The 26645-nt window shown below is 40.3% G+C and overlaps 3 protein-coding genes and 1 long non-coding RNA gene across 7 annotated transcripts; 2 read left to right on the top strand and 2 right to left on the bottom strand.

Annotated features, from left to right (window-relative positions):
* Window positions 1–352: 352 nt before the first annotated feature.
* ND-75 (NADH dehydrogenase (ubiquinone) 75 kDa subunit) lies at window positions 353–3194 on the bottom strand. The gene is made up of 6 exons (XM_068302937.1): window positions 3087–3194; window positions 2686–2886; window positions 2295–2626; window positions 1204–2233; window positions 639–1133; window positions 353–573 (listed from the first exon to the last, which is right to left on the bottom strand). The coding sequence occupies exons 2-6, from the start codon at window positions 2875–2877 to the stop codon at window positions 406–408; spliced, it is 2217 nt and encodes a 738-aa protein (XP_068159038.1). The 5' UTR covers window positions 2878–2886; window positions 3087–3194; the 3' UTR covers window positions 353–405.
* Window positions 3195–6721: 3527 nt separating this feature from the next.
* Window positions 6722–20925, top strand: AdamTS-B (ADAM metallopeptidase with thrombospondin type 1 motif B). 2 transcript variants are annotated; one of them, XM_068302558.1, is made up of 12 exons: window positions 6722–7430; window positions 14638–15112; window positions 15207–15369; window positions 15433–15552; window positions 15614–16218; window positions 16311–16424; window positions 18704–18850; window positions 18926–19491; window positions 19556–19683; window positions 19748–20125; window positions 20188–20389; window positions 20479–20925. In XM_068302558.1, the coding sequence occupies exons 2-12, from the start codon at window positions 14772–14774 to the stop codon at window positions 20766–20768; spliced, it is 3054 nt and encodes a 1017-aa protein (XP_068158659.1). In that variant the 5' UTR covers window positions 6722–7430; window positions 14638–14771; the 3' UTR covers window positions 20769–20925. The 2 variants fall into 2 exon arrangements, with proteins under 2 accessions (XP_068158659.1, XP_068158658.1); XM_068302557.1 differs by having other exon boundaries at window positions 15611–16218.
* LOC137586498 (myogenesis-regulating glycosidase) lies at window positions 20782–25735 on the bottom strand. Its single transcript, XM_068302559.1, is given in 6 exon segments — window positions 20782–21754; window positions 21827–21944; window positions 21946–23538; window positions 23540–23674; window positions 24992–25255; window positions 25619–25735. Coding segments are annotated over 5 exon segments (2178 nt in total). The 5' UTR covers window positions 25187–25255; window positions 25619–25735; the 3' UTR covers window positions 20782–21617.
* LOC137587066 (uncharacterized) lies at window positions 23932–24952 on the top strand. 3 transcript variants are annotated; one of them, XR_011033860.1, is made up of 3 exons: window positions 23932–24042; window positions 24095–24326; window positions 24384–24952. It is a non-coding gene; the product is annotated as an uncharacterized lncRNA (long non-coding RNA). The 3 variants fall into 3 exon arrangements; XR_011033858.1 differs by having other exon boundaries at window positions 24377–24952; XR_011033859.1 differs by having other exon boundaries at window positions 23934–24042; window positions 24105–24326; window positions 24377–24952.
* Window positions 25736–26645: the final 910 nt, after the last annotated feature.

Below are 26645 nucleotides of genomic sequence, written 5' to 3'. Positions count from 1 at the left end.
GTTAAATTTGAAGAATTTCAATTCTAATGCAATCCGATTAAACTCATTTCCAAATGAGAGCCGTAAAGTATGCTAAGCAATTATTCAATATGAGCAGGATGGAGATATCCCTACATAATAGGTGTTTGCAAACATTTCGATGGATTTTTGTTTTATATTGTATTTTCTAGATCATATTTATTTGAATTTTTTCCTATATTTCTGTATGGTTTAATTGCTGGTATTTGTCTTCTTGTTTTCAACAATTTCAATAGCCATTTATAAAGTGTTTCAGTTACTCGCTGCTGCGCTCATAATTTGGTTGATCAAAGAGCAAAACATTTTAAACAAAACAAAAAAAAAAACGCATTAATTAATTGGTAGGTAATTTTTATATCATCAGATCAGAGGGAAATAGGGCCCAACTTAGATGGCCACACTCTGCTTGGCCTGTTCGTTTTGTCGCTGCTGCTTATTAACCGCCGATATGCACTTGGCCATTGTTGGCGATGCGCGCGAAACGGCATCGGTCATGAAGTAGTCACGCAGTTCCTTTTGTTTAACATCGATCGGACCGCCATTGATAGATTTACTCTGTACGAAGGGATAGAAAGAGAATGAATTAGTACTTTGTAAAAATATCTTTGAAAACTACTCACAATTGTGGCCTGTGATCCAGCCTCACTCAAGCTAGCCGGCTCCAACTCTCCCAGACGCGTCAAATGCGGTCCCAGATCCTCTAGACGTGAGCGCAGCTCATCCAGTGTATCATAGGGCAATGGAGTGCTCACCACCTCGGAGATGGCACGCAATATTTTCCAATCTTCGCGTGCCATGCCAGGCGGCGAGACAGCAGCCAAAGTCTGCTGTGGTCTACCCTCTGTATTGACATAGGTGGCCTGTTTCTCTGTGTAGGCCGCTCCAGGCAGAACGGCATCGGCAATGGAGGCACCGTTATCGCCGTGTGAGCCAATGTATACGATGAAGCAATCCTTGGGCAACTGTTCGCGGGTCAACTTGCCAGCATCAGCATTTAGGAGGAACAGAACCTTTGGTTGGGCTTTAATTACAGCCTCAACACCTGCCTGGTAGCCCACATCCAAGGCGCCAACCTGAGCGGCATTGTTTTGCAAAACATTGAATGGATTCCAATCCTGGCAACAAAATAAACATAGAGTTTAAAATCTGATTTGAAAAGCCTACAGAAATGAAATTGTCACTTACCTTCTTCTTTAGCTTCTGGCAATAGTCGAGAATGGTGGCATGAATGGCTGCTCCATCTGGACGCTCAAGCAGATCAGCACCAATGATAATGGCTGGCTTTTTGGCACCTTCCAATACCTTGGAGAAAGCATGCGAGCCGGTGCACACATCCTTGATTAGACTAGCGTCGGCACCAAGATTCTCGTGTTCGTATGACAAATCAATTTTGGGTCCAATGGAGGCAATCTGCAGCTCATTATGGACGTAGGCCTTGCGCAGACGAGTATTGACCAATGGGGCCTCGTAACGAGGGTTCGTGCCCACCAAAAGAACAGCATCGGCTTCCTCTAGGCCGGCAATCGTGCTGTTGAGCAGATAGTTTGCCCGCACATCTGAGCCGGCACCCTTGATGAAACCTTGTTCGGTGACCAGAGTTTCGCCCTCCAAGCGGTTAACCAGATCCTTCAGAGCCACCAAAGATTCCACATCGGCCAATTGGCCAGACACACCAGCAACCTGACCGTTGGCTTTCTTAATAGCCTTGGCCACTGCAATCAGAGCTCCCTCCCACTCTACGGCCTGCAGCTCGCCGTTGGGCATGCGCACCATGGGAGCCACCAGACGTTGGCGCTTCAAGCCATCGCAAGCGAAACGCGATTTGTCAGCCAACCACTCCTCATTGACATCCTCATTTTCGCGTGGCAGAATACGCAGCACCTCATTGGTTCGGGTGCTCACAACTATGTTGCTGCCCACAGCATCTAAGACATCAATGCTGCTCACCTTGCGGATCTCCCAGGGACGGGCGACGAAGCTGTATGGCTTGTTGGTCAAAGCACCGACGGGGCACAAGTCGATGACATTGCCCGAAAGTTCAGTAAGGAAGAGCTTCTCCACATAGGTGCCGATTTGCATGTCATTGCCACGTCCAGTGGTGCCCAGATCATCAACGCCGGCGATTTCGGAAGCAAAGCGCACACAGCGGGTGCAATGGATGCAACGCGTCATTATGGTCTTTACCAGCGGTCCAATATCCTTATCCTCGACAGCACTAAACCGGAAATACTAAAACAATTACAAATTCATTTGACAAAGCCTTTCGAAGTATCTACCGCTTGCCAGTGTAGTTGATGTCCGTGAAACGGGAACGATCCGAGCCGAAGGCCATGGCTTGATCCTGCAGATCGCATTCACCACCCTGATCGCAAATGGGACAATCCAATGGATGGTTCATCAAAAGGAACTCCATGACACCCTCACGAGCCTTGCGGGTGAGATCCGAATTGGTCTTGATGCGCCAACCCTTCATCACAGGCATGGCACAGGCGGCTACGGGCTTGGGACTCTTCTCCACCTCCACCAGGCACATGCGACAGTTACCAGCGACGGCCAGCCGCTCATGATAGCAAAAGCGTGGAATTTCCACACCAATTTGGGCGGCGGCCTAGACCAACACAAGATGTCGAATTACCAGTCCTGGCCTAGCTCTAGGAGGCAACTTACCTGGAGCACTGTGGTTCCTGGCAACACCTGCACGGGAATGTCATCCACAAACACCTCGATCTTCTCTGGTGCCTTGGCTGGGGTCTGCTGGGCAACGACGGCAGTGGTTCGCACCGCCCGGCTGCCGATTTGGATCTGATGTGTGGGTGAGCTCAAGGCGCCCAGCGCCTTCACCAGCGGTGCACGTATCATGGTATTTTCCTGCAACAGAAGTAAATGCCCAACAATTACATAAGTTCCAACTGTCGAATGCACCAAACGCTAGTCTTGATTGTTAGTGTTGGTTGATGTGTGCAGCAAGTCACAAAGCACTGGCCATATAAAGTAGGCGGCGCTATTTCATTCTCAATTAATTTCAATACATACAAATGCTGATTATCCAAAATATATTGAAAATTTACCTTTTTGGTCTCTGCTAAGTTACTAAGGCTCCTTTGCTTAATCTGGCAACATTGAGTGTACACTAGTGCTGCCAGACGTACATAAAAAGTTATCTCGTCTGTGGCATCAAATACTGGGAGTCGGCCTAAATAGGGGTAGTCGGATAAAGTAAAAACACATCAAATTATGCTACGGATTTTAATGTTGCCTATGTTTTGGCTTAAAACGTTTTGGTTGAAAGTCTAAAATAACGAGAACGAATTATACATATATTAGGTGAGATTACAAAATGCTAAATGACCCTTCACCCTTATAGGGAACACTGTTAGTTTACAATTCTGATAAAAATTTAACTGGATTTAATTTTGGAAAATTCCTAAAAACACTTAACTTTGCGAATCTCTGATTTTGCCAAATTTTAATTGATTTTCAAAAATGATTTTGCATTTTGATGTTTTTTATTTAAATTTTTAAATCTGACCTAATTTGGCTTATGGCTCCAGCTCTGTATATATGTAAAAGATCCAGGAAAATTGAAATGTTGTTTTTTTAACTAATTGTAAGTTACTTTAGCTTTAGATTAAATTGGTTAGTATTCTGTCTCTGTTGAGCAAAATGAGATCTGATATGTAAATAAGCTTCAAATAGACGTAATTTTATAATAGACATGTAAACAAATTATATAGAAATTCGATGTTCTTGATGTTTTAGCCCAAAGCTCCCACATAGATAGAAATAGAGTTAAATTCTTAGAAAGTTGGTAACAAAAGTCAGTATCTTTCTGTGATGATGATGAGGCAGTTTAATTTTTGACTTGATTATACAAATTTGTTTGAATCTCACAATCACATATGTATTTATAAAATGAAGATTATCACCACCTTAGGCTTATCCTGATAACACAAAGTTTTCCATCTACATATTTTGTTTTTCTAATCCAATTTTTTAATGTGTTTACAAATTGTGTTTTGGTTACAACCATTATGGCAAACTAATCGTACCCCATCAGTGTTCCAGCGTATTCCAAATCCACAACAAAAAAGAAAATACAAAAACAACAAAAAGGAAAAAACAGAAGAGAAAAAAACATTATGACGTACCCCGGGCCAACTTTTCATTGTTAATTGAGCGCGCAAACCTTTTTCAGGCCCGGCCCTGAATGATTGAGACGTGCTTGACTTGATATCTCTTGGCATCGCACATCGGAGACTGAGACTGAGATTGAGATTGAGACTGAGACTGAGGCCGAGACGGAGACAGCGATGCTGGCGTCTGTTGGCTGTCTCCGTGCATTGCTCTTATCTTGTATCTTAGTTTTTTTTTTTTTTTAATTTTTTTCTCCTTTACATTATCGCTTTGTATCTACTGTTGTTGTTGTTGTTGTTGTTGTTGTTGCTGCTGCTGCTGCCACGCTCCAGACGTGTCGCCACAATTTGCCGCCAAACGCCGACATTGGCTTGGCGCCTAAAAAATCAAACAGGGGCCCCCCGCTTACACAAAATTGTTGTTTAAAAATAACGTGCAACTGCCACAATGCAGAGAGGAACCACAACAACAACAACATCACTCGACGTGGACAGGCAACAACAACAACGCCAACGACTAATAATGTGATTTGTTCGTGGCCATGGCTATTTTCGTGCCATCGTCGTCGGCGTCATCGTCGTCTTTGCCAATGCCGAGCAAGTTGCGCATGCTCCCAGCTGCCATGCTCATCCATTGCAGATCCCCAAGCTCCTTTTTCCTGTAGTCTGTCTGTAGTTTTTAGTATGTGATAATTTTAAACAATTTACTCCCCTTTTTCGCTATTCTGTTGTTCTCATTCTCATTCTCATTCTCGTTCGTTGTCGTTGTCGCTGATGCCTTCTGGCACATTCGTGGCATTTAACGGTGTCCTTGATTGTTATCCCCTTTTGATCCCTCCTACTCCTCGTGGTCTCATGCTCCTCTTCCTCCCACTCTGGGCAAGGTGCGGACACATACATACGTACATACAAATACATATGTACATATGAGCTTGATATGATTATAATTATAATTATATGCCTCAGTAGTTGCAGCAGTCATCTCTCTGTCTCTCTCTCTCTCTTGGCAACTAGTTGGAATTATTTATTATTTGGGGATTACAGTGGAGGTCAGTTCCGGATTAGCAAATGCCTAGGGCTCTCCCCGTTGAGATGATCACTTTATTTAAATTAACAAAAATTGACAACAAATTTTATTCAAAAATTCTCAAAAACTCTTAACTTTGCCTAACTGAAACTTTGTCAAATTTCAACCGATTTTCAAAAGTGACATCTCATTTTGAAGCTTTTGTACTTAATTTTAAATTGAAATGTTAGTCAGGCTAATATCAAGTTAGTTTTTCAAGTTGGAACAAATAATCCCAAAGAACAGCCAAAATACTCCAATAAACCCAAATTTCATGAAGCTCTAATTTGGTCAATTTTTGAAGTATTTCAAAAATTCATGTCTTTATTTTCAAGTTGGAATATTCTCTTTCGATCTGCATTCAAATCTTGAGTACTAAATTTTTTGTGAATTTTCGCAAAAATTGTGATGTATACATCATGATTTTTTTCAAAAATCGGATAAAAATTAATTTTTCCAAATATCCAAACATTTAATGCCATTTGAAAATTTGATAAATTTCCATTTAAATGATATATAACTTTTTGAAATCGGTTAGAAATTGACTAAAATATAGTCTGAGGAAAATTAAAAGTAGAATAACCAAAAATTTATGTTTAAAAATTCCAAAAAATATGAAAAACATTATCTTAGCGAATCTTTTTTGATCGGATAACTTACTATGTTACAGGCTCTGCCCTGAGTTAGTCCGCCCCTGGTGGAGGCTCATTTTATGGGGGGAATTTTCTAGGGAACAATGACTAAATTAAAAAAATATTGAAAAGTTTCTATAGAAATCTTAGAACTTTTTAATAAGTTGAAAAGTTTATGTGTGAGTGTGACTTTCTATGGAAAGAAATTTTACGAATCTTCTTAATGTTCCAAAGTTGACATCATCGCAAATTGTGATTGATTCTCTGGAACTTCCTTGCCTTCCCCTTTCCTTTCCTTGTCTGATCACTCTTGTCTTTCATAGTTAGATGAGCCTCTAGAGTAGTTTGTGTTGTTTTTGTTTTAGTGGTCAACCAGATCCAGTCCACAGGGTCACTGTCAGCAGCGGCAACATCATTTCCTTTGGGCCTCTGGGGGTCATCATAAAGCAGTTTTGGGTTCGGCAACTAGACGACGCCACAATGACGACTACAACGACGACGACGACGACGACATAGTCACCAGCCGGCTGGCTCTCTCGTATCTGCACAATCAAATCTTTTACCCACTTCCATTCATTTGCGTTGTCGGCGTCATCCGCTGGCAGCAGCAGCAGCAGCAGCAGCAACAACAACAGAATATCTCACTCGGATCGGCTCTCTGCTCCGCTCAGCTTCGGCTCGACTTCGACTTCGACTCTTGACTCTTGGCTGTGTGGCTATGTCTGGGTATGGGTATGGGAATGGGTATGGGTATGGGTATGGGTATGAGCACGGCTATGGGTATTGGGCTCCCCAATCGTGTGCTATGCTTTCCTTCAAATAAAACCAGTGCCGCTTTGCAATTTTCATTTAGTTTGAATTCGAACGGCGACTGCGCCGGCCCGTCCGTTGCCTGTGCCTGTGCCTGTATGTGTGTGTGTGTGTGTGCAGGTGTGCGTGTGTGTATGCGCGCGCGCGTGTGTTTGTGTTAAGGGTGTGTGTGTGTGCGTGTGTGCACCCGCAATCGACGTAATCTGAGCCGATCAATTGCATTCTTTTCGTGCATTTTTTGTTGTTGTGTTTCTTTTCTCTTTTTTTTTTGATTTGATTTTGTTTTTGCACAACGCGCCAAAAACGCCAAAAAAAAACAAGGCAAAAAGTCCATATAGTGCCAACGAAAAGTATATCAATACGAAAATTGTTAATAAATCCAATCGATCGACTTGTGAAATCGATCAAAACTATTGAAACAAAAAAAAAAAAAAAACAAAACATAAAAAAAAAAACAAAACCATTTTGTATTCAGTTTTTCGTCTGTTACCTGACATCATCTCCATCCGCCGTTGCTGTCGTCTTCATCATCATCGTCATTATCATCACCCGGCTGCCTTTGCCCCCTTTACCCGTAGCCCGTTGCCGTCGGCGTTTTTTTTTTTTTATTTATTTTTTTATTTGCGGTTGACACTTTGTGTGTGTGTGTTTTTTTGGTTTTTGCGTGTGTGAGTGTTTTTTTTTTTTTGCGGGCTTCATCATCATCATCTTCCATCCATCGTCATCTTCCGATCCATTTCGATATCGGAATCGGCGGCGTCATTAGCTGAGGTGAGTGTTTGGGCCCAATTATCACATTAATCAATAATCAAGAGAAATATCAGATTATATACTTAAATTGGAGTATTAAATGCCAAAAGGATAACCAACTAGGAGTTGGTATTAGCTCTTACATATATCTCTTACCACTTTTACATATCTAATTCAATGCAAAACTTTTGAATCTATCAAACAGATAAATTTGATTGAATAAGGTACAGGTAAATACAGTGAAACATCGTTATAACGAATCTGAAGGAAGGGTGCCATCAAATTTCTTTGTTTTGTCTTTTGATAAGAACGATTTAAGCCAGGCTAAGCAAGGGCTTAATAGACTGATATCTCACCGATTACAAATAATAGTTAACCGTTTAGTTTAATCGCACTTTAGTATACGTTAAAATGGCATCCAAACACTGAAACGTTTAACAAAATTAGATTCAATTTAATTGTTTCTAAAAATCACGACTTTTGGCAAAAATTTTAGCAAATTGGAATCCATTTGGGAAAAAGTGAGGGAGCACTTTCTAATAAGAAAACAAATACATAAATTCGGATAAAAATCAATCATAATATGGCTAACTAAGAGATTCACAAGGTTACGATTATTCGAGAATATTTGAGAAATTTTCCAAATAATTTTTCATTATGTCACATTTTTCCTCAGACTATATTTTCGTCAATTCCCAACCGATTTCAAAAAGTTATATATCATTTAAACGGAAATTTATCAAATTTTTAAATGGCATTAAATGTTTGGATATTTGGAAAAATTAATTTTTATCCGATTTTTGGAAAAAATCATGATGTATACATCACAATTTTTGCGAAAATTCACAAAAAATTTAGTACTCAAGATTTGAATGCAGATCGAAAGAGAATATTCCAACTTGAAAATAAAGACATGAATTTTTGAAATACTTCAAAAATTGACCAAATTAGAGCTTCATGAAATTTGGGTTTGTTTGTTCCAATTTGAAAAACTAACTTGATAATAAGCCTGACTAACATTTCAATTTAAAATTAAGCACAAAAGCTTCAAAATGAGATGTCACTTTCGAAAATCGGTTGAAATTTGACAAAGTTTCAGTTACGCAAAGTTAAGAGTTTTTGAGACTAGAAATTTCCCGAGTTTTTATTCGATTGTTAATAATTGTTGAAAATTGTTTAAGTTTAGGGAATAAACAAATGAACTGAAATGAAAAAATTGTCAGAATTAATGTTGTTATGCAATTTTAAGGCACTCTTAAGGCTTATATGGAGGAGTAAACCTTAGAGCAGGGCCGCAGAGAGGAAATCAGGGCCCGGGGGTAACCATGTTCGGGCCCCCTACTTCACTTCAAATAAATCCGCTATTTTCGACTGTTATGTATCGTGGGCCCTTCTGAAAACTGCGGGCCCGGGGGGAAACCCGCCCATCTCCCCCCCTCTCAGTGGCCATGCCTTAGAGGATCAGATAATCCATATGCAGATCGATAAATACAAATTCTGTTTGACACGAATCAAAGTAGATATATCTCATCTGTGTCGTTATCTGATCCTCCTTTATATCCACCTTCATTTATTTGCACATTTGGAATCATTATGATTTATGTATTTTAATAGACCTAATAGACATGGATTTGTTTTTGTTTTCAGTTTTATTATTTCAATGCTTATCATTTTTCAAAACGTATTTTTTCAGGCAGACAGCAATTTTTGTTAAGATTTATTGCCTTGATTCTTGAGAAAAATGAAATCAGTTTTTTTTTTTTTTTGAGGATTTTGTTATTTCTCTGTTTTCGGTTATACAAGCTAATTTCCTGTGTGATCTCAGAATTGGAGAGATCGAGAGAGAGAGAGAGAGAAGAGAAGAGATAAAGAGGAACGGAAAAGCTTCTCAAAAGAAGCAATAACAAAGTTTCACAAACAATTCCCAAAAAAGGTCAAAAATTTTAGCTCTTAGAAGGGGAAACCAAATTGAAGAAATGATTTTGATATATGTATGTGTGTGTGTGTGTGTAACTATATATGTATGTATGTATATGCAGACGATACTAAAGAAGAAATCAGACAAAAAAAGCCCGTGCAAAATTTATGATCTGACGGGGAGTAAAAAGAGAGAAATTGAGCCATGGGCATGGGGGTCGGTGGACGGGGGTGTGTGTGTATGCCGGTTGGGGGAAGTCAAATAAAATAATAAATCGAACGATGTTGCCATAAAAATTCATTTTTTTTTTTCTCATTTCGGCCCACATGCCAACATACAAACGACGCGTCGAAGCGACACTAAAGAAATTAAAAAATGCCTCAAGACGACGACGACAACAACAGCAGCAACAACAACAACAACAACAACAACACTTTGGAGTGAAGTTTTTACAAGCAAACCGAGTGAATCCAACCAAAAACCCAACCCAAAACTCAAAAACACCAAAGCGACTGACTGACTTTACGTTAAAAGTTTCATTTCATTCATAAAAATTAAACAACAAAAACAAACTCAGAGTCTCTCTCTCTCTATCTCTCTGAGTGTGTGTGTGTGTGTTCCTTAACGAAACTTTAACGCATGAATGGAAAAAGATATGAATGAAATAAGCTAGCCTAGTCTGGGGTCTGGGCTCTCAGGTCTGTTGGGGTCTGACAGGGTCTCTATCTGTGTCTCTGTCTCGCTCTCTCTCTCTCTCTCTCTCTCTCTGTCTCTGCTTTGACTGGTAGGCGTACAAATTACTTTTGGAAGTGAAATCTTTGTTTTTTTTTTTTTTGCCAACCTCTCAGACTTGGAGTGTGTTAATGTGTGTGTGTGTCTTACCAACAAAAAAAAAAGTGGGAAGATGCCAAGACATACATATATGTATGTAGGAATCAAAACAATTGAGATCTATAACAAAATAAAAAAGTTGGTAAACAAATTTGGTCTTTGTTATTACCAGAAATGATATCATCATTAACAAAAATTTGTCAAAAAACAACAACAACAACTCGAGAAAATCCATCTTTGTCGCCTCTTCTCCGTCATTGTTGATTGATGAATGTATTTGAATTCAAATTCAAATCATGTTCATTCCAAATTGTGATCACATTCGTAAAAGTTTTTCTATACTCATTTTTGTTCCAACAATTTGTAAATTTTTCTCTCACTTTTTAAACGATCTTCAATTTAATTGAATTTTTCATAAAATGAAAGAAAGATAAATTTGATCTTTTTTTTAAATTTATAAAGTACTTTATTTTATTTCTAATATTGGTTCGAAAATAGTTTTAAAAATTAAGCAATTAATTTATTCTTTTGATTTTTATAAAATTTTCGACATTTTCGAAACACAAAGATATTTATTTTGAAAAGGATTAGAAGATCAAACTATACGAGAGTTTTTGAGAACTTTCCAGCCAGAATGCGTAACTTAAGATGGTATAATTTTAATATTAAAACGAATCACAAAGCTTTAAAGGAAAACAGAAGGAATATGTCAACAAAAGTTTAGTCAAATGAATGCCAAATTGCAAGATCTAAGGACGATTTGGAGGGCAGATACTTCCCCTGCTCCTTCAATGGCCAAAATGATGAAACAAGTTAGAATATATGTAGACATACATAGTCGTATATACATATGTATGTATGTATATTAGTTAGTTTAGTATATTATTTATTCTAGATTTCTAACTTTTTAAAATTAATTGGAATTTGGTTAAAAAAAGTTTAGGAATAACTTTTTTTGACTCCAAGTCGGCCTAATCCGAGTTTTAATACCCTTATAATGTTTTAGTTTTCGATGTTTACAATGTTTTTGAACAAACTGAATATATTCGAAACTTACAAAGAACCTTAAAGTTGGATCAGTTTTGATCAAGAAATTCAAAATAAGCCATAATGAATACTTTGAGTTAAGTTGAGTTTGTTCTCTATTATTATTATTAGTTATTTTAACTTTACTAAACTCTATTTCCGGAGCTCCATCTTGTAGGGAATTCCATCTAAATTTGCATAAAAGATTTAGATTGAGATTTTGGCTGAGATTTGTCTGCTTGAATGCTTATTATGAGAAAGATCTTCCTGATTATGATCACAACAACAACAAAAACCGAAAACAAAACAAAATAAACGTGGCTAATAAATTGTCGCACAAGTTGTTGACAAAACGCCAACGCCAAAGCCAATGGAAAACCACAATAGACAAAAAGAAAGAAAGAAATAACTAAAAACAAAAACAAAACTATAAAAAAAAATGCGATGAATATTACAAATCGTTTAAACTTTAAAGAAATTTTGTTGGTCTGAGATCATGTGTGTGTGTGTGTGTGTGTGGGGGAGGGGAAACGGAAACACAAGACATAAAGACTAAAGATCCTTGTTAAAAGAGATGAGGGCGGTTGAGGCTTAAGGCGAAGGGGGCAACGAACCAGAACGACTACTGACGAAGACGAAGACGACGACGATGATGATGATGATGATGATGATGATGATGATCAATAAAAAATTGAATGCAAGGAAATCAAAGAAGAAAATGCAATCAATTGCCTGACATTTAATGGAGGGAGCCGTCAACTGTGATTGATTGATAATTAAAAGTGGCGCCTGCCAGCCAGAGTCAGTCAGCCGATGCAGTGCAGCATAATGAATAGCACCAACACCAGCAACAACACCAACAACAACAACAACAACAAATCTATAGAGTTGAATTTATGATAATGTGGCGCTTGCTAATTCTCCATTTGTTGTTATTCATGTTCTTGTTTCTTTTTTTTTTTTTTGCTAATTCTAGGTACACACACACACACACACACACAGCGATATATGCAGCTAGATAGACAGATAGATAGTTAGTTAGATTTGCTTTCAAGTTTTGCCGTCAACATTTGTAATTAAATTGTATTTAGCATCTTTGAAATTAACTGCCAGAACTGGAAGAACTGGCAAACCTGGGAAACTTCAACACTCGAACTGAACTGGAACTGAACCACGAATATTATTCAAAGAGAAAACTAAATTCGACAATGACTCAAGAATTCTTAAGACTCACGACTCCTTAAATCCAATTTAGAACAAAAAGGATTCGAAAACATATTTTCCTCAGACTATATTTCGGCCAATTTCCAACCGATATCAAAAAGTTATATATCATTCAAATGGAAATTTATCATATTTTGAAATGACATTAAATGTTTGGATATTTGGAAAAATTAATTTTTATCCGATTTTTGAAAAAAATCATGATGTATACATCACAATTTTTGCGAAAATTCACCAAAAATTTAGTACTCAAGATTTGAATGCAGATCGAAAGAGAATATTCCAACTTGAAAATAAAGACATGAATTTTTGAAATACTTTAAAAATTGACCAAATTAGAGCTTCATGAAATTTTGGTTTATTGGAGTATTTTGGCTGTTCTTTGGGATTATTTGTTCCAACTTGAAAAACTAACATGTTAATTGGCCTGACTAACATTTCAATCTAAAATTAGCCATAAAAGCTTTAAAATGAGATCTCACTTTTGAAAATTGGTTGAAATTTGACAAAGTTTCAGTTAGGCAAAGTTAAGAGTTTTAAAAAATTTCGAAAAATTTGCTCAGACTGTCGGCATAGCGACATATCTCCGCCCAGTACATTTCTCCGGTGATCTGCGCGGAGATATGTCGTTATCCCCAGACTGTCGCCCCTAAAAGCGTAGGGCCCATTCCGACCCTGGATGTGGATTCGAAATCGGTTAAAATTCCACATTAACTTCAAAATTAAGCAAATCTTAATCCATATATATATTATTTTCAATTGATAAGCCAAAAATGGGTTTCCAAGAGAGAAAGAGAGAAAAAAAGGGAGAGCAAGAGATGATGAGATGATTAAGAACTTAAAACTAAAAACCGTTAAATGCTTTATTTCCTTGATTATTATATTTACCTTATAAACATTTTAGAGTTTACGTTTTTTAATCTTCTTTTTATCTCTTTTCAACTGACAATGACAATTCAATTCAAATTAAAAGTTAAGCAACTCGATTTGCTTTTATACTTTATAAGCCATCAAAATGGATCAGATCAGAATCAATGTATATATGCATATATACTTATATATAGGTAAAATCTTGGTGTCTCTCATTCCCCCTCGATGAGGATTCACCTTTGATTAAGGGCAATGAGTAAAACTTTCTGATTACCTCCGATGACTAAACGTTTCCTTAGTTTCGATTATTGAAGATGATGAAATCTGCCTAATCATCTTGTGCATGTGTGTGTGTGTGTGTAACATTTTGGCGCCATGATTATGTATGGATCGATGGTGATCGATCCCAAAAGGCTGATTGAATTTCAAATTTGCACATTTCGTTTCAAAATAGAAGCCCGTGTTGCCCTGCGGTTGCTGTTGTCGTTGCTGTTGCCGTTGCTGTTGCTGTTGCTGCTGCTGTTGGCCCAGCAATTTGCGGTCTGGCGCCAACAAAATTGATTGGCAGTTTGCTGACAACAAGAAATGGCCATGGGGCGGCTACTGAATTTAAGTGACACACACAGGACTTGAAAAGCAAAAAACCAAACGAAAAACCAAAAACCCGAATTATGCCATAAATTTCTTTGCGATCAACACACACACACACACAGACACACACACACGGATAGTGAACAAAAGAAACTAACTTCCAGACCATAAATAAAAGGTGATTTGCTTTTAGCATTTTTTGTTCCTCTTTTTCTTTCTTATTTTTTTTTTTTAGCACTCACGGGAGACAATGCTGAAATTTCAGAGAAACAACAAAAAAAACAAAGATACTGGCCATAAAATTAAGCAAATAATTTGAATGCGGCGCTTCAAAGACAACCAAGTTTTGGGTAGACTTTGACTTGAAGATGGAAATGGGATGGGATGAGGGAAGGGGGGATCGGGGAATGCTTGTATAGACTTGAGGGATTCAAATTTAGACTTTAAAGAGCTTTGTGTCTCTTTGATCGGCAGTCATCATGAACATTATCTAAGCCAGACGACAACTTAATTATTCAATCGGTTCGCCCTCTCTCTTTCGCTCTCCCTATCTTATCACGATTCTGATGATTTGTAATTTATGATAAATGCTGGCAATTCCATTAGTAAAATTAACAAAAAGCTCATTAGCTCAAAACCAAGCCCATCATCTACAGCCTTAAAGGTTAAACCTACTGGCAATGAATCATGGCTAAGTCCCATCATCTTCAGCTCATTGGAAATCCTTGTACAATTGATATTTGATAAGTTGAACATTTCCGATTGCAGGTCGCAGGATTCAATAATGCAATCGCCGCTGCCATGCTGCTGACACTTGAACGTCTGGACAACGGATAAAGGAGCTTTAGTTTTTGGGCCAATCGGTTTATCGGGAGACAAACGACAGAAGCGAGAGACAGAGAATGCCGAGCACAAGGCTGCTCGGTTTGTGGCTGTTCGTTGTTTGTGCTGCTGCCAGTCCAATTGGCAACGACTTTCAGCTGTATGGCATTCACAGCGATCAGCTGGTGGCTGGCCAGGGCGAGCTCGTAATACCGCATCGTGTGTATTCGAATGGTGTCTATATGACCAAAAAGTTGAGCTATTTCCATTCATATGATCATCGCAAGCATAGGCATAGACGGAGTCTACAAACGGACTACAAAACGAATGGGGAAGCGGCAACGGAAACGGATACGGAACCAGAACCAGAATTGCATATGCATATACCGCTTAGCAATGGAACTTTACATTTGGAGTTGACGTAAGTAGACAGAGAGAGAGAGAGAGAGAGAGAGAGCGAGAGAGGGGAGGGTTGATTTGATTTCCAATTTTAAATTCCTCATCGATTCCGTCAGAGCTCACAATTATTTTCTATCGCCACATTTGGTGGTGGAACGTCATCGTCGGGAATTGAGAACACGCTCGCATCTGTCTGACAAGCATTTGAATTGCCATTTCCATGGCAAAGTTCGTGGCGAACCGATGGCAAATGTGGCCATTTCCACCTGTGGGGGATTGGTGAGTGTGCAAGTTTGTTGCCTAAGTCTTTTGTTTAACATGTTCATTCGATTCCCTTGCCAGGTGGGTCACATACGTACGGCCAGCAATGAGTACTTTATTGAGCCATCCAAACAGCATACCGAACATCCCATCAATGGCCATCCACATGTGGTATTCCAACGATCCTCGGTTAGGCCAAAGGTAAGCACATCTACATATTGTTGTTTTTGTAAAGTATCTTTCTGAACTCTTGCAATAGCAGCACAAACGCAAGGATCATCACTACCATCATCTACCACATCATTATCATCATCAGGGAGAAGGCAATTGTGGCACTCGAGAGCCACGACGATCGGTGGAAACCCGCCTCGAATGGCAGTCACGTGGCAAAGTCAAAATCCAAGGTGGACGTCAGATCCGTCGCCATCGCCAGCATCATCAGCATCGTCAACGACAACGTCATCGACAGCACTTGCACACGAAATTCAAATACGAAACCCAATCTCAACGCTCCAGACGCTCCATTAGCAGTCCCCGTCATGTAGAGACTCTGATTGTGGCCGATGCCACAATGACGGCCTTCCACAAGGATCTGAATCGCTATCTGTTGACCATTATGAATATGGTATCGGCCCTGTACAAGGATCCAAGCATTGGCAATTCCATTGAAATTGTCGTCGTACGCATCATTCAGCTGGACGAGGATGAGACCGAACAGGAGCTAAATCTCACACAGAATGCCCAAAAGAATTTGGATCGCTTCTGCAATTGGCAACACAAACTCAATAAGGCCAATGACATGGATCCGCATCATCATGATGTGGCCATATTGATAACCCGTAAAAATATTTGCGGCAACAATTGCAAGTAAGCAAAGTTAAGATGGCTAATCCGGCACTGGGATTAGGGATGGATGGATCATCTGATCTTATATGTGTATCTTCTCCATTCCATTCTAGGACACTCGGATTGGCCAATGTGGGCGGCATGTGCAAACCGAGGCAATCGTGCAGCGTCAATGAGGACAACGGCATCATGCTCTCCCACACAATAACGCATGAACTGGGCCACAAGTAAGTCGACATCCACATCCACATCTCCATCCAGTTCGGTCCACATCCCAAATTCAAATTGAAAAGTCAGCGTCAGCGCTTCCGCTACAGACAAATGGCCACCTGTGGCGTTCAGGCAGATTATGGTGGCGGCCAACGCAAGATTTATGTCTCTACAAGCATGTCCCACATCTCCCCTCTCCACCCCTCCATGTGGAGTGTGCTCCAGTGTGTGTGTGTGTGTGTGTGTCTCCAGCCCAATTTAATTCGTTTAATGAATGAATCAAAGCACCACCAGCAGTTCCAGTGGCCAGTTAAGTGGACACGACGGATGCTTTGACACCTGCGTACGTGAGCGACACTTGCTCTGTGTGTGTGCGTGTGTGTGTGTATTCTGACAATAATCGCGCCTTCGCCCACAGTTCCCTCTCTCTTACTTGTCCCCCCATCCCACCATTTCTCTCCACCAACTGCAGCTCCATTCAAACTCAATTAGTCAAGCGTAAAGAGATATATGTAATATATATAAGTATATATACTTTTCGCAACAACAAGGGCTGGATCATAAACATTAATACCCATCACCATGTTAATCAGTGTTTATTTAGCATTGATCAGTGATCAGCTTAGCCAGAAACATCAACAATGTTAAGAAGTTTAATATTATTATCAACAATCAGCGCTTTTTGTTTATAGTTCCCAACTGGTTAACGCAATCAACAGAACAGAGAATAGAGGGCAAATATGAGTTTTTGAAATGTTTGCAAGAAACTTAGAAATTAGAAACAAAATGAAATCTTAATTCGAAAACTGTTTTGAAATTTAGGAGCTTTCTTTTAAACTTTACCCTAATCTACTTTACTTTCTTCTGGATCTTGGTTATATATATATCAGGTAGTTTCTAAGGTAAATATCTCTATTCTCTATTAGATCCCCAGCCCTAGCTTTTGAATACATTGAGTAGTTAGTATGTATGTAAGTAAGTAAGTATGTGGGATCCCCATATTGAGAGTGAGTGCTTGGTAGCCGCTGGCTGTCAGCATCGTTTCACGCCGCGTCTGGCCGTCAGATTGTCAGGTTTTTTTTTTTTATTATTATTTTTTTTTTTGCCGCACTCCATCGTAGGCTTATCTCGTTTTCGTGTTCGTGTCAAGTGGATTTTTGTAAAACGCCTTATATGTAAGCTCAGCCAAGTGCCCGTCAGTCTGGCATGTTTCTGTTTCGATTGACTCAACCGGCTACTCAATTCAATCGTCATCCCAGCATCAATTGTTGCCTTTTGTTGCCGTTGTGTAAGATCGCTTAGTTGGCTAGATCGATCGGACCTAGATCCGATCAGCACGTCAGAGTCAGAGTCGGCGTCGGGCATTAGCGTCAGGTGCTGGTGGTGGCCATTGATTTTGTTTTGTTTACAGATATTCCATCTATTCAATTTGGTTGTTTGTTTTGAATTAACAAGAAAACTACTTCCACACACACACACACACACACATACACAAATACAAATACAAATGCATATATTCTCATATATTGTAATAATCAGGTTTTTGACTCGCGTTCCGAATATGTCGCACAGTTTGGCATAAATTGTTTTGTCATTTGCAGTAATAATAATACGAGTAATCTGTGTATGTGTGTGTGTGTGTGTGTGGGAAGGAGGTGGGTTGTGGATAAGGGGGCTTACTATGCTTTAAGGGAGGAGGCAACAAGGCTGCATTGCACTAGTTAAGAGACCTCCCCCTGATTACCCGTCTAGACTCTGAACTTCTCATGAGATTTATCAAAATTATATAATGTGAATATGTTGTCATCCGATCTTCTTATTATCGTATCGTGTATGTTCAGAAGAAGATGATCATTTGTATTCCGAAGATTGACTTTTGAAAAATATCATTTGAATCCTTATTAAGATCATTGGATTATCCAACTTCTAGCGATTAGGTCTAATTGTTCATTCTATTCGGCAGTCTATTCCAAAGTCTATTCCAATAATTCTATTGTAAAGTATAAAATTCAATTCTAAAGTCTTTTCTAAAGCTTATTCTTAGAGTCATTCTAAAATCTAATTTAAAGTCTATTGTAAAATCTATTCTAGAGTCTATTTTAAAGCCTGTTTTAAAGTCTATTCCTAACTTTATTCTAAAAGTTGTCTAAAGTCTACTCTTGAGTATATCCAATCTCTGATCTAAAACCTATACAGATACTTATAAATATGTCAGAGAGGTTTAAGGTTCATTTTTTCCAAGAGTCACTAGTTCGTTCTTATTTTTTTTTTTTTTTTTGATTCTTGGTCCTTGCAGTTTCGGCATGTTCCATGATACGGCGAAAATTGGTTGCCATCCGCGAGTCGGTCCCATAGTGCACATAATGACTCCGACTTTTGGAGCCGATACCCTGCAGGTTTGCTGGTCGAACTGCAGCCGAAAGTACATCACACACTTTCTCGAGTGAGTGGAGCAATCAGACAACAATCAAAACACACAGAAAGAAAACTCTTATTTATTTTGTCTACTCTTCCGTAGTCAGGGACTGGGCGAGTGTCTCGATGACTCGCCGACTCCGTTGGACGAGTACAATTATACGGGCGAGTTGCCAGGCGCTCGCTACAATGCCAAGGGCCAGTGTCGGATGCAATTCAATCTGACGAATGATAGTGATGTGGGGGCCTGTTCGGCTCCGCATGAATTCTGCTCGACCCTGTGGTGTCGCGTCAATGGCGAATGCGTGACGAATATGCGACCAACGGCTCCGGGGACAAGTTGTGGCAGAAACAAATGGTGCCAGAACGGCAAATGTGTGCGCCGCGAGGAGCTGCAGGCCATCAATGGGGGCTGGGGCAACTGGAGCGAGTGGAGCGAATGCTCGCGAAGCTGCGGCGGTGGGGTATCTACCCAGCAGCGGGAATGCGACTCACCTGTCCCGGCCAATGGCGGTGTCTTTTGCATAGGCGAACGCAAACGCTATAAAATCTGTCGCAAGAGATCATGTCCAAGTGAGGAGCCCAGTTTCCGGGCCCAGCAATGTGCGAGCTATGATAATGTCACCTATCAAGGTGGCACATACAAATGGTTGCCCTTCTTCGATAAAAGTAAGTGGAAAGGAATCTCTCTCTGTCTCTCTCTAAACTCACCAACCCATCACTTCGTTTACAGATAATCCTTGCCGATTGTTTTGCAGCGATGTCGATGACACGATCATAGCCAATTGGGGTGGCACCGTACTCGATGGTACACCGTGCACTCTGGGCACCAATAACATGTGCATCGATGGCATCTGCAAGGTAAGGTCATCATTGCATGTGATAAATCACGATTGGCGATGAATTAAACAAGCATTTCATTCAGAAAGTTGGTTGCGATTGGATCGTTGACTCGGACATGCAGGACGATCGTTGCGGTATCTGCGGCGGTGCTGGCGATCAGTGTAAGCCGATAAAGGAGATCTATGCGGAGCCTTTCCAGGTGCCCGATGGCTCCTATGTCGAGATAGTTAGCATTCCAGCACGCTCCCGTCACATTGTGATCAAAGAGCTGGTCAATTCACCACATTTTCTGGCCATCGGACGCTCTGAGGGCGGGGAGAAGTTCTATTTGAATGGCGATAGTCTGATCTCCATGCCCGGTGAATATGTGATTGCCGAAGCGGAAAGTCTATACGATCGTATTGATGAGCAAGAGACAATCAAAATACCTCAGCCCATTCAGCATGCCATAGCCATATATGTATGTTCGATGACCGTATTCCCGATTCCATTTGTTTATTTGACTCTCTTTCCTTTTGGTAGGCAATTGTACGGGGCAATGAGAGTAATGCAGGCATCTACTATGAGTTCACTTTGCCGGCATTCAATGTCAGTGCTGCCGGGGGACATCATCATCCGCAGCATCATCAGTATGCCTGGCGTTTGGGCAACTGGACAACCTGCTCGGCCACCTGTGGCGGTGGTCTACAGCATCGTGATCCCATATGCCAAGAGAATGGCAAGGGTAAAATCCATTTCTCTCTCTCCCCTCAAGGATGTTTGCTTACACATTTCTCGCCCCCTCTCTCTCTCTCTCTCTCTCTCTTTTTGCAGTACTGAGCGATAAGCTACCCTGCTGGACTCTGGCGAAAAACAAGCGTCCTTTACGTCAGACAAGATCCTGCGCCGAGCAACAATGCCCGGCACACTGGTGGCCAGGTCCATGGCAATTCTGTCCAGTCACTTGCCGTCAGCCGGACGCCAGGCCCCAGCGGCGTCGATCCATTGTCTGTCTCGATCAGCAGGATGTTGTTGTGGCCGATACCCAGTGCGATCAATTGACCAGGCCACCCGAAACGGAACCCTGCGAATCAACGCTGCCCGATTGTCGCAATCGGGAGTGATCACAAGTGATCCTTATCGGTGATCGCGTTATTTATTTAAACAAACAATCGTATTTATTTAACAATTAAGCATTTTGATAGTCGAGCAATGACCAAGTTGTACTTAAATCAACAAAAAAAAAAAAAAAAACATGAAAATTTAACTTAATTTACATTTTAATTTTTAGCTTATCGTAAGTAGTTGATAGAATATAATATATATATACAGTAGACGCTCGCAAATTAGAAACATTTCGGCTAATTCTAATATTTCTGAAAAATTTCAATTTCTGAACGTGTTTTTATGCCAATATAAATAAATAATATAAAAAAAAAAAACTCAATCTTTGTGTCGATTTTCTTTTTACGAAATCTGTGATGATTGAAGAGACTATAGAATCCTTTAGTCTATCCTTTTTGGCTATCAAAACCATTAAGGACGACCATAAAGGAATATTTTAGGAGTTCGATTTGTGTTTAAATTGTTTCAAAAAAGAATTCAATTCAGAAATTTCAAATGGGGACATTATGTTTTTGAATCAGAAAACTATATCTTTGTTTTAAAAGCATTATATAGAAGTTCACTTAAGGGAATTATGACTGTAATTCAAGTAATTTGACCAATTGAATAGATTTTAAGGGCAGTTACTCAAAATATTCTACTCCTTTTTGTAAAAGATGTCCAAGATTCAAAGCATTTAGATAAATAAATAAATTTCTCTGTTTCAAAGTTCTGAAAGTTTCAACTCAGGAGCATCTACTTTATATATAGAAAGATATAGATAGATACATAGATAGATAATAATGTTCTTATTGGCGTTTAATCATATCACATGACTGTAGACTGGGGCCAGGTGGGCGGGGGGATGGCTAAAAACGTGTATTATCGGGCATTTTGCGGAAATAGGCAATTTTATCTTTGGGCACTCGATAGCCATGCATCCAACGACTGCCCTTTCGAAGGGAGCCATCGATGCCATCTTTCCAAACGCCCTGGGGCAGATAAACTGAAAGAAAAGTAAACCATTAAATCTCTTTGAGAGGTACATAGGTGGAATCCGGGGGGGTGGGTTAATTACCTTCACGCTCCTCACGTCCCGCATCGAGAATGGGCGCCACAATTAGCTCCTCGCCCACAGAGAACTCATCGCTGACAATGAGACAGGCTGGATCATGGGGATCCAGCATCCAGAGGGGGTCTTACCAAGGGCAAGCCCTCGTTCATCGATGGACTGAGATACTTTTTGAGCAGAGCAATGACCACAGTTTGCCGCACATCCTTCAGCTCTTGGGCCACCCGATTGACCAGTTCGCTGTTGTACTCGCTGGGCAGATGACTGAACTGCATGGCCGGCAGAAATGTGGCCAATTGGAGCCAACGTATGAAGAGCTCCTGATCGGGCAACGGCGGCTGGCCGAGGGAATAGAACGATATCATTTTCGAGAGCGAACGCTCTAGCAAATAATCGCCGCCAATGGCCCCAGGCAGGACAAATGGATAGCCAATGATGCCATAATTGAGCACAGCCGCCAGAGTTTCACGCAACCCCTCCCAGGTGGCATTGGCCGGAGGCGTACTGAGGAATGTAGGCGGTTTGGGCACCACACTGGCCGTGGAGACGGCCATGAGGCCGGCACTCTCCAGACTTGCTGTCAGGAGACGGGCATACATATCGGGATTGTCCAGGGGTTGGCGACATTGATAGTAGTGCGGCAGATTGTAGCCCGTGCCGAGGTCCAAGTAGAATGACTTGACACCATACTCATCCTTGAGGCGCTGCAACTTCTCCAGCAGCCAAGGAACGGAGGCATTGTTGGTTATATCCAATACCCCGGCACTTGAGCTGCTCTTGTAGCGCGTCAGGGCTGGAATACTGCGCTCCGAGTGGCGTTCGTAGATGAGCAACTTGCGACTAACCGCATCCTTAAAGTTCTCGCTGTCCGTGCTGATGAATGGCTGGATTGTGAAGACCACCTTGAAGCCACGACGATGCAGCACATCGATGGTGTCCTTAAGATTGGGAAACCGCGAACGATCCACCGTGAAGTCGCCAATATTCTCCTGCCAGAACTCGTTGATCACCACATGCCCCAATCCGATGGCAATGGCACTCTCCGAGTAATCACAAATGGTCGTTTCGTTCAGGGAATCGGCTCGCTCCTGTGTTGGTATGCGCCACACTGGCTCCTCGAGCAGCGAGTGCAGCACTTTTATATCCTGCTCCTTCAGACCGTCCCACAGACTCTGCTGGGTCATCAGCATGTGCAGGCTGCGCATGTCCTCGGTGGTGCAGATCTTGTAGTCCAATTGCGGCAATTCGGTCAAACGATTCACAAAGGTGAACTCATCGTTGGCTGCCCGTAGGCAGAATTGATTCTCCGTCCGATTGATGCCCAGCTGGAGGGGAGTCCCTTCGCTTACCTGCATGGCCACACCTATCGAATTGATGAAGTACCTCTTCACCCCATTGCCAAATTGATGGACTTTGCTATCGCCACTGGCATAAGGCTTGAAATCGAAATTCGCATAGCTCAGCGACCATTCCTGGCCCTTGGTGATGCCACCGCCGAACCACAGGCCATTGTCACGCTTCAGTTCATAGCAATCGGTGGGCAGCAGACCGGGTGTCAGAGCCTGCCATTGCAGTGTATAGCAACGGAACACATCCTTGTCCTGGAAATTCATATGCAAACGGGCTATGCCATTCCATTCGATGCACACGCTGCCATCGCGACGTCTGTGCTCGTCCAGGCAATGGAATGGCGCTGTGTCACTGCCCAGAGTAACCCCCCAAATGGCCAGAGATCACCTCCTTGTCCTCGTGATTCAGTATGCGAAATATCCGATCCTTCGAATTGAATTTGATCTTCTGGAAATAGCTACGGGTTAGCACTTGCTGATGATAGGCTATATAGGCATAGCCGATCTGCAAAGACAATCAAAAATTAGCACTTTAAACTATGAATCAAATTTTTTACTTTGAATTACTTTAAATTCTATCTCCCAACCTTAGGAAAACTTGTCTCTCAGATATTTGGCAAGTTTGAAACATTCATTTGATAATTTTCAATCGAGTTGGCGTTGCGAATGTTTGCTTAAAAACTTTTTGAATCTAGTTGGCCTGGCCCATTTCTCAGAATCGATATACCTAACTGAGGCCAGAGAGATTTCAATTCATATTCAGTTTTCATCCGTTGAACACATGTGTAAATAAGAAATTGTTTAGAACTTTTTAAAAGTATTTCACAAAGTAAATTGTTCAAGGATTTGGCAAGGATTTGATCACAATCACAAGTAAGTTAAAGTTTACCAAATACTTGGTTACAAAAGATAAAACCTGCTCCAGGACTTTGCAGCGATTTCTCACTATCACAAGCAGGTGAAAGGCTTGTTCGAGGGTTTCGCAAGGAGTTTGAGAGAGTTGTTCGATAATTTTTGAAGGCTTTCGTCACATAAGGTAAACTAACTAAGAAGTTAACTGTCGCAAGAAAAGGATAACTTGTTCGAGGATTTTGCATTAACTTCACAAGTTAAGGCTTGTTCAAGAGTTTCACAGGGACTTGATCTATATACTACAAGTAAGTTACTACTTATTACTTTTCGAAATCCCTTCCACATCTAATTTTAGTTGCCAGTTTTTTAGCAAATCGCTTCTAGGATTTCTACGAGGATACAAAAATGCCGTACGAACTAATGAATTTTCACTCGATTCGCTCGAAACTTGATTTCGCTATCCAGGAAGTTCATGGATACTCGCCATGGCTCGACGAAGTGTGGGGACCTACTCGGATGCCATCTCGTCTTGCGACAAGTCGTGCTTCGCTAACCAATATGATGGTTGCCAGAGCCCAAATGTTGTATCGACTTTGTCGATTGACGTCGCGGAATACTGTAGTGGGTCGGAAGATCTCTTATAATTTCTCGAGAGTGATTAGGCGCAAGCGCGAGGGGAAGCATAGGGCCCAGTCGGCCTTCTAGTCCCTTCGAAGCCCGAGCGAAGGGCAACCAATATCGTCTCCCATTGGTTGCTCTAATTTGTTTGTAAAGGAGACCATTGAAAACACACGAAGGGTCTTTACGGATGATATAAAATTTTCAAATTGTGTAAATTTCTACATTTCGATCGATTGTAACTAAATTTTAAGGGTTAATATTTATATTTGGTCTGAATAAGAAATTAATAAATGATTGAGGAAAAGCCAAATCCAATGCATTTTCCATTAAGTGGTGACAAGATACTTACCAAAAATATGATGATGAAAAACATGATAATGACAAATATCTTGATTTTATAGTCCTTGGTCTCTCGCTTCTTTTTGCGAATCAACTGGGGGAATGCCTGCATCTTCTCGCGCAATAAGCTGGCCAACGAGTTGACACTCGTTATGGATGCCTGATTGCTAGCGAGACTGTGGGTATCGAAATCGCTGGCCAACATCTCCTTACTGTTGAGGCGTAGAGCGGGCAGGGGGCAATCGAGGCACGTCGCCGGCTGCGAAAACGATCACTGGAACAAGAGAGACAGATAGCGGGAGAGTGAGGGAGAGAGACAAAAGGTAACAACGATTTATGATTCCAAGATAAGGGCATATAAATTTTCGGAAAACAGATTCTCACATGCCAAACTGGCAGACAAGCCTATACTCGTATAATTATTTACGATCAGCAATTTTCTTTATTTTGAGTTTTTTTTTATTATTATTATTTTATTTGAATTATGATGGCTTTACGATCGCATGGCCACGAGAAAAAAAAAAAACTTCTTATCGCTGCTCTCTGTCTTATCTACTGCTCAAGCTGGAATCCCATCCGAATTTGTCTTGTTTATATAACACCAAAAAAAATACATATATACGAAACTGGAACTCACAATATTTACAATATTTGGCCAATACAATTATCAAACTCAACAATTGTCAGATTCCTAAGCGTTTCATTCACTTGTTATCACGCCTAATCACAATCGTTCACTGAGCTGCCTTAATCAAATGTATCTCATATCCATCTACATGTAAGAGGGTAAGTATCTGTATCTGTAGATGTATCTGTATCTGTATCTCTCTGTGGCAATGAGCAACAACCTCGTTATTGTCGCGTCGTTTTTCTTTTTAAGTTGCCTCTGATTTACTTATCATTCTCGCACAGTGACAACTATCCAAACAAATTCGAATTATTTCGAATGAAAACAAGAAACCATTTTCAATAGACTGCCACGCCTACTAAAAAGGGAGTACCTTAAACGCAAAGGAAAATTTCACAACTTTTACAGATATGCAATGAAAATGGGAAAATTTAAAAAGAAAGAGCTTTTACTTGGCTTAGTTGGATTCTGGGCCAATTATATGAAAAATTATAGGTAATTAATTTAGTAAATTTTTGTAAGAAAACAAAGATTTAAAAATTTTAACATTAATGCTAAGAATTTTTGCCAATTGAGCCACTGTGCCTCGTTCAAAATTAGTTGGACTCTCAGTTATTTCTGTAAATTCGCTTAAGCAACCAAGATTACTCGACTTACACACACACACACACACACACACACACACACACAACATTATTAATGCAAAAAGCTATATTTTAATTTTTTTAAGAAATTGAAAAACTTTTAAAGCCATTCCACCCCCAATTTCTCCAGCTAAACGCTTTAAGCTATGCTTGGGGAAATTTAAAGCTCAAAAATTCGTAATATTTCAACTGAAAGTTTTCAAAATATCAACTTAAGAGGGAAAAGTTTGATTCAAAAATTGAGATAATTGTATTTGGGATTTCTCATAAACTGTTGAATTGGCAAAAGTTTACTTTTAGTTTAGAAATTGTAAATATTGAGTTATATTTTCTTTGATAAATTTTCAAATGGGTTCAAATTTGCCTTTAATTGTTATTTTTTGTATAATTCA

The sequence above is a fragment of the Drosophila tropicalis genome, unplaced genomic scaffold (genome assembly GCF_018151085.1).
Source record: "Drosophila tropicalis isolate 14030-0801.00 unplaced genomic scaffold, ASM1815108v1 contig_158, whole genome shotgun sequence".
NCBI lineage: Eukaryota > Metazoa > Arthropoda > Insecta > Diptera > Drosophilidae > Drosophila > Drosophila tropicalis.
The sequence above is the reverse complement of the archived record's forward strand: the minus strand, read 5'-3'. Positions and strand labels throughout refer to the sequence as shown.